Source organism: Megascapheus bottae, chromosome 22 (genome assembly GCF_031878675.1).
Source record: "Megascapheus bottae isolate mThoBot1 chromosome 22, mThoBot2.hap1, whole genome shotgun sequence".
NCBI lineage: Eukaryota > Metazoa > Chordata > Mammalia > Rodentia > Geomyidae > Megascapheus > Megascapheus bottae.
In genome coordinates this window covers 1,530,565-1,538,113 of record NC_143530.1, presented here as the reverse complement: position 1 = coordinate 1,538,113, position 7,549 = coordinate 1,530,565, and the positions used below count along the sequence as shown (strand labels likewise).

The 7,549-nt window shown below is 46.5% G+C and overlaps 1 protein-coding gene across 1 annotated transcript in view; it reads right to left on the bottom strand.

Annotated features, from left to right (window-relative positions):
• Positions 1–2,475: 2,475 nt before the first annotated feature.
• Bmp5 (bone morphogenetic protein 5) overlaps positions 2,476–7,549 on the bottom strand; it is a 70,910-nt gene continuing 65,836 nt past the window's right edge. The window contains exons 5-7 of the mRNA XM_090355467.1: positions 5,534–5,610; positions 4,150–4,260; positions 2,476–2,700 (exon numbers count right to left, since the gene is read on the bottom strand). Coding sequence (XP_090211593.1) covers positions 2,551–2,700; positions 4,150–4,260; positions 5,534–5,610 — 338 coding nt within the window. The 3' untranslated portion in view covers positions 2,476–2,550. The remainder of the gene's footprint in view (positions 2,701–4,149; positions 4,261–5,533; positions 5,611–7,549) is intronic.

Genomic DNA, 7,549 nt, shown 5'->3' with positions numbered 1-7,549 from the left:
GCCAGGACCGTCGATGGGCATCAAAGACAAGGATGCTCCAAGCAACCAGCACCGCGCTAACATCTCCACTAGGAGCAGACGCTGCGGCAAAGGTCTCCATTCATAGCTCTTCTCTGCGTTTGAAATGTCGCTCTAGACAGGGCGTTCTGAGCTCACACGGGAAAAGCAGGCAGCAGGATGTTTCCTCCTCGGTAGACCGAAGGCAGGGGACGGCCAGCGCCTCCCGAGCCCTCCGGCTCCCTTCCTGTTTTTATCTGCACAGCTTGGGAACAGAAGCGGAAGGCAACACACACACACAGGCAGCGGTCATCGGTGATTATTAGCACAACAATGCTACAAGGTGTGAGGACGGTTATTGTGAGGAGGTCACCGGCTGACAGGGACAAGCTTACATAATTTTACAAAATGAAAACCAACAGTCAGAATGGAAATCATCTCCTTCCTTTCGTTCTCGTTCTTTCATGAAAAGCAAATCGCATCAGGTGTTTTGCTTTCCTAAAGTTTGCTGTTCTTGAGAATTCTTTGCTGTTTGATCCAAAGAAAAAATGTGAATGGTGGATCAGAGTTTGGCCCCTTTTATACTGATCATTCAATATACGAAAAACAGTTTGGAAATTGGCAAGAAACGAATCATGTAATTCAACAACACACTAAAACTGGTAAACATCCAGCACTTATAATATATTTACATTTATGCATTTCTTTAATAAACAGTCAAGAAAGCACAGCAGAAACAAGTTTAATATATTTTAAAATATAGAAATATATTTAAACAGCACATTTCAAGAATGATATAATAGACTTCCATTTTTACTCTTTTAATAATACACTATTAATTGAAAATATATTACTTAGTGTGCCCCAATATAGGTCTTAAAACATCAAAATATAACTGAATTTCACATAAACTATCATAATCTTGAAGCCATTCCCAACATCCTTTGTGTGAAGGGTTCAAAGAGGTCATTAACAAGTGGTGCTTTGTGATATTTTGGAAGGACTATATGTGAGCCTGACCAGGGTCCACCCCTGTGTCTCTCTGAAGGTCATTCTTCAGTGACAGCATGGGGTAGAGACAGGCCAGAAGGCTTTGCCGCAGACAGAGAAAAGAGACAGGCCTGGAAGGCTTTGCCACAGAGGGAAGAGAGGAAGTTCAGAGGGAAGAAAACTCATATACACACATATGTACCCCACGTCACACCATGCACACACACACATACCAATCTACACACACCATACATGGAACACACACATCATATACCATGTGCATGTGAGAACACACATACGTGCACACCCCCGCCAGAACTACTGGTGCTTGAAGGAAGGTTTACAAAATCCTTTCATAAAATAGTGTTTCATGGGGCTCATTCTCAAAGACATGCAAAGTGTAGCCCTGTGTTGCTTTGAAAGGGCATCTTTGCCAAAGCCGCTCAGGCTTTTGGTCCTCTCTTCCAGGGAGGCGTCCTGATTTCAGTGACTTTCCCCTAAATAAAAATCTCAGTCTGCAAACTCGGTTGCAGTAGACCGTGGCTCTGCTGGTATCTCAGGTCCGGGCCAGTGTGCAGGAGATTCTCGTCTGCACGGAGAGCCACGCATGTTTAAATGGGTCTTTATTTTGGGCTAAATTGGCCAATCAGGAAACAAAAATCCTCAGCAGCTGGACAAGACTCGTTGAGGTCGGAAGGCTGTACTGCAATCTATATTTTTTGGTGTTAATTTGGAAAGCAATGGGCCCAGGCTCCATTAAGCCTGTCTTTGCAGATTTCCCAAAGCCTTGCTTTCCTGGAGAAGCCAACAGACAGCTCTCCAGCTGAGGCAGAGCGGCCGGCCGGCGGCCTCACCAGCTCTGACAGCCACGCAGCGGCCTCCGAGCCTGGCTTCAGCTCCTGGTTCTGCCTTGCCCTTTACTTATCCCAATCCAGTCCAGTGTTTCACTTCACCTCATGAAGCAGAAACCATAAAACAAAAACTGTGTTTATCCAAGCACTTCTCATTTGAGTTGTTATTTTGTAAGGTCTTTCTAAAAATATATAGCCCATTATCCTTTCCACTGGCACCATATAACCAAATGTGTTTGATTCCCTTTGATAATACTAAACAGCGAAAGAAAGAAAGAAAGAAAGAAAGAAAGAAAGAAAGAAAGAAAGAAAGAAAGAAAGAGAAAGAAAGAGAGAAAGAGAGAAAGAGAGAAAGAGAGAAAGAGAGAAAGAGAGAGCGAGAGCCAGAGAACAAAGAAGAAAAAACCTCTGTTTACCCTCCAAAATGATATAAAAATCATATTGGAAAAATGTTGACACAGAATTAAATTGGACCCCGTCTAACACATGGAAGGTTGGAGTGGGTGATGTATTATGTAATACAGTGACATAGCTTTTTAACATAGAATATATATCTTCAAATAAATAAAAATGACTATATACACGATATTGTATGTGGAAAGAAAGATGAAATGAGTCAGAAAAAAAGGTTAGGAAATTCCCCTTTGCCTTCCTTTTATTGCAGTCATAAACCTTAATACAGATCTTTTATTGCCGCTGCAATCATCTGATTCTAGTGGCAGCCACAGGAACGTACCACCATATTTCTGTATTTTTTCAAAATGACATTGGAGCTGTCATCGAAGTACAGCACTGAGATGGCATTCAGCTTGGTTGGCGCACAGCACGGCTTGGGCACGTGCTCCGGAAACATGAGGTGGACCTGGGAAAGAGAAAACCATCTTCATTACAGACAAGCCACATGCTGTCTGCAGCTTTGCCGTCTCACACGCAACCAGGCACGCTTTTGTTGTTGGTCTTTGGCCAGTCCTGGGCTTGAACTCAGGGCCTGGGCTCTGCCCCTGAGGGGGCCTTAGAAGTCAAGAGTAAAGATCGAGTCCTCACTCATCAGGCCAAGAACCAGCCCACCAGTTCTACCCAGTGCTGGGGTCCCAGCCCACCCCCTCCCAGCGGGACGAGTCTGCGGGAAGCGCAGGAGAAACATTTTCCAGGGAAGAAGTCTGGCATCCTGGGGGGAATGCGGAGACGCTGACGCTGGGAGGCGCCATTTCAGTGACCGCCTGAGAAATCCGAAGGCTAGGCACACAATGGTGACGCTACAGCCTGTCCACACGAGGAAGCTCTGCACAACAACTCCTACAGCTGTGCCAGGTCCTCGTGATGACGGAAGTGAGAAAACGGTCTCGAAATAAAAATCTACAGATAACCCAGCACTCGTTTCAAAGTAACAATTTCAACTCTCTCTCTCTCTCTCTCTCTCTCTCTCTCTCTCTCTCTCTCTCTCTCTCTCTCTCTCTTCTCTCCCTCCCTCCCTCCCTCTCTCTTAAATACCATTTTCCTTTCTTTATCCTGGGCCCACTTTCATCCTTAGGTATTGACTCTAAAGTCACATGTTCCCCGTTTTTTCTCCCAATACAGAGTTGAATTAGTCCTACAAATCCAGACACTAAGCAGAAGCCTGTCACGCGGCATGGCACACCTGCTAGGAGCCTGCCAGCTTCCAGAGCTTGGTTTTCTGAGGCCTGTCGGACTCACAGGCGGTTTGGTAAGCTCATTAGGTGCAGTGAGAGCTGAGCCCGCCAAGTCTACCTTTTACTACTTTGTTCACACAAAAAGAAGCAGCAGCCAAGGTTGCTAAAGAGGCAACGATTCCTGAAGTCTAAGGATGGAGAGGAGGAGAGAAAAGGAGGAGGGAGACAGGAATGATCACCAAAGTGGAAAGTAGCCATGGGTACTTTTATAATGTCAAAATACGTTATAGGAAATGCTTAAATACAACAGAAAGAAAGTGCCTATGTAATCAGATCAAAAGATCCCAGAGAAATGTCCATGGCAACAACACTCCGTGTTTGGGCAGCCATCACTAATGAATCCCCACGGTCGAATGGGCCCGCGGGGACTGGCGTGCTAAAGCACTCAGCGCAGGATGGATGCCTGTGAGGGACTTCAGTTTTCCTGGCGGCATCCTTCTCCACTCTGGATTTCTCTGTAACAATCCCCGATGGGTCCCCCCTGCCTGTTACCTCGGCAGCATCACCAGGGAGTGGGAGAAGGTGGCTGTGGCCATCCATCCGTTCAATGAGCAGAGACTCAAACCAGTTCCCCTTTGGGCTTGAGCCCAAACGCGACAATCCCACCAGGGCAGGCGTACCAGAGTCTGCACGATGGCGTGGTTGGTGGCGTTCATGTGGGCATTGAGCGGGAAGGAGCACTCCCCATCGCAGTAGAAGGCTGCGTACCCCTCCGGCGCTATGATCCAGTCCTGCAGAGCACAAAGACAAGACGCTCAACAGGCAGCCCCTCTACATGAAAGCAGTGACACAGCCAAGGCGAGTCCAGAGTATTTCCCCTGAACAGATTTCCCTTTCTGAGCCAGCAGCTACTCTAACAGGACAGCCCCTCCACACGTCCATCCCGAGTGGAAGCTTATCACAAAAGCATGCCATCTCCCCAAGACCTTGTCCGCTCTGACTTCCCGCAGGAGGTCACTGTGTGAGGAATTCATAATCAAGAATAAAACCACAACCGGGAAGCAGCATTCTGAATATTGTTTAAAGAGCCAGGAACAAACTCGGGAAAAGTCTAGGGAGCCAGTGAGGAGGAGAAACTCCGAGGAGAAAGCCGTCGTTATTTCTGGGTCACTCACTCCCAGACCTGGAAGTCTGAGGCCTCCCGAGGCTTTAGTATATGTCCCGTGTGCTGCTTTTGTTTTCAACCATCTACTCTCCTTACAGTCCTTTCGAAGAAAACAAATCCAATTACTAAAAACTGTATCTTGAAAGGTTTAGGAAGTTAAACATTTAGCACATGCCCTGGTTTTCTCCCCAGTGAAGTTAAGCTTGGTGTAAATCTCTAAGATTTAGCCAATGGTGAAAGCTTATCATAAAATTTGAATATTCATATGTTTCAATACTATTTCTCAATAAGGTAGCTCACACACTGAAAATCCATTATAATAAATGTGAAGACATCTGAATACTTCATTTAAACTGTTCTCTCAGAAGCCATTAAGAGTGCTTTGGTTAAATTCTCTCCCTCTCCTTCTTTACGAAGCATACGTGGGAGACAAAATGATGATCTTTCAGTGAAACAAAGGTGCAAGGCTGTCTTCCTCATGATGTGGCCGTTTATTTGACAGTTCTATTGCCTAGACTGACAATTTGAGAGCAAAAATGTGCTAATGAAGGTGTTTATACTAAACTGAATAAATCTGTACATAACAGAATTAAAATCTCCGGCACTCACACAGCGAGCGTGGAAAGCTCTGAGATCAAACCCCAGCACTGTCAAAAGAAAAAAGAAAACAGTGTGGGATGCTGAAAGGACTCTGAGATGATAGGACTCTTTTTTCCTTTCCTACATATCAGAGCTTCATTTCTTCAGATAGTTATTATGCATGTAAATAGTGTAAAGATATGCAAGTTATATACACCGCTATTAAGTAATACAGTATACGGTCTGTCAGAAATTATTGATGGCTGCCTAAGTATTTCTGGGAAAGCAGAGATAGTCTCAAGCTGACCGGGCACGCTTACCTGCCATCCCAGGTCCCGGAAGCTCACATAGAGTTCATGCTTCTTGCAGGCTTGCTTTTGTTCACTTGTATTATAATCTGGAGGTGCAAGAAATCATATTTTAAACCAATTAACCACCTAAAACCTGGAAGTGGTGCTGTGGCTCAATGTGGTAGAGCACTGACCTTGAGCAAAAAAAACGCTTAGGGACAACACCCGGGCCCCGAATTCAAGCCCCACAACCAACAACTTCAACAACAAAAGGTAACTTACATTTTATTTACAATCTGAAATATGATTAGGGGAAAGGAAAGAATAAAATTAATTTTTCAAAGAAAGTTGAGTTGAGGTGAGATTCCTTCCAGTTTTAGTTTGCAGGCTCTATGAGCCTGGCGCCCGTGGACAAACCCAGCCATCTCACGTTGTCTCCTCCTCTGCTGTATGTGGTTTCCTAACATCAGTCTCAAGAAATAAAGCACTATGTTTTGGACACAAACCGATGGTTCTTATTTGTAAACCAGTTGTCCCTATTGTGCAATTTGATGCTCTAAATCAAATAAGTGGGCAGTGGCTCACGAAGGGAAAAGAATTTACTTGAGACTTGGCCTCTTGTCCTTCAGGAAAATGTCTCCAACCTGAATAATAGATAAAGATTTAACTTTATTCAGGCAAGGGGCATAAAGTAGACAAATACATATGGGAAGCCATAAAAAGAGTGCAAGGCTAGTTGAATTGTGTGCTTATACAAAATAAAATGTAACTTAAAAGGCCAAATATCTGTTTCACCAAGGTAGCTTTCATGCAGGCTAAGAAGAATATGTGCTGTGTCGCATAAAACCAACAAGCAATGACATTTACAATGGGAGCAGGTCCCCCGTCAGGTGTTACAGAGCCTAAGAGAGGACTATATCCTCATGCTGTCAGAAGTAAACACGAATGGGTCCTGAGTGGAGCAAATGTGTTGGGCCAGATTATTAAAGAATGCCGCGCTGCGGCTGGCTCAAGTGGTAGAGCACTCATCTTGCAAACAGGGGACCCTGAGTTCAGTTCCAAGTTGCAACCAGGAAAAAAAAATCTTCTTCTGGCTCCACAGAGAATTTCAATAGTGCAAGCACAAGTCCCTGCAGAGCCAATAAGTGTAAGCTGGTGTAGACATGCAGAAAAAAGCACGAATGAGCAAGTCCCGGCCCCCCTGGTGTCCCCAGCGCTTCCCCAAGGCAGAGTCCCTCCAGGGCCCCAGCTGGCCGTGCGCCCGTGTGTAAGAGCCGTGGACACACCCACCGTGGAACCTAAGGTTGAAGCATGACCGGGGCTGCTGTGGGCCAAGCATGGGGCGAGCCTGCTGCTCAAGCCCGAGGAGAAGTGAACGCCCTCACTCCTCCAAAACCAACAGTTCTCAGAGGCAAGGGAGAGGGAGCAGGAAGCCAGCGCCTAACTACCCACGAAAAATGGAACACGGTAAGTGCAGAGGAACAGAGCCAAAGTCGTGCAGGCCTGCAAGCCCAGACACTCAGAAGGAAAAGCAAGAGGAGCTGGAATCCAAAGCCAGCTAGCGAGACCTCTCTCTAAACAAACAAACAAGCAAGCAAGCAAGCAAGCTGGACACCTCCCAGCCCTGCCTTTGTGTCTTCAGGAGCGGCTGCTTCAACCTAAACCACGCCAAGTTCAGAGAGCCAGTCACCCGGGCCCCCAAGCAGCCTGGCCTAACCCCACGGGCAGAGGCAGGGAGAACTCTGCCCAAACCTAGGAGTGGGGTCGCTGTGCAGCCAGAGAACCTGGAGCGGGTTCCATGTACAGCCAGAAAACAGGCAGCGGGGCTCCATGTGGGGTAGAGAACCTGGGGGCCAAGGTACATGCGCACTCTCAGAACCCAGCGAGGCTACGGTCAGAGCACCTGGAGTGGGGTTTCAGTCGTTTCCAGAACCCGGAAGGCAGGTTCTGGGAATGAGGGGTCTGTGTTCAGGCGGAGAACAGAGAGAACCTTTCCCACCAAGGCTGACCTTCGTCTCCTCCTGCTCCCTTTCCTGAGTGCTGGGA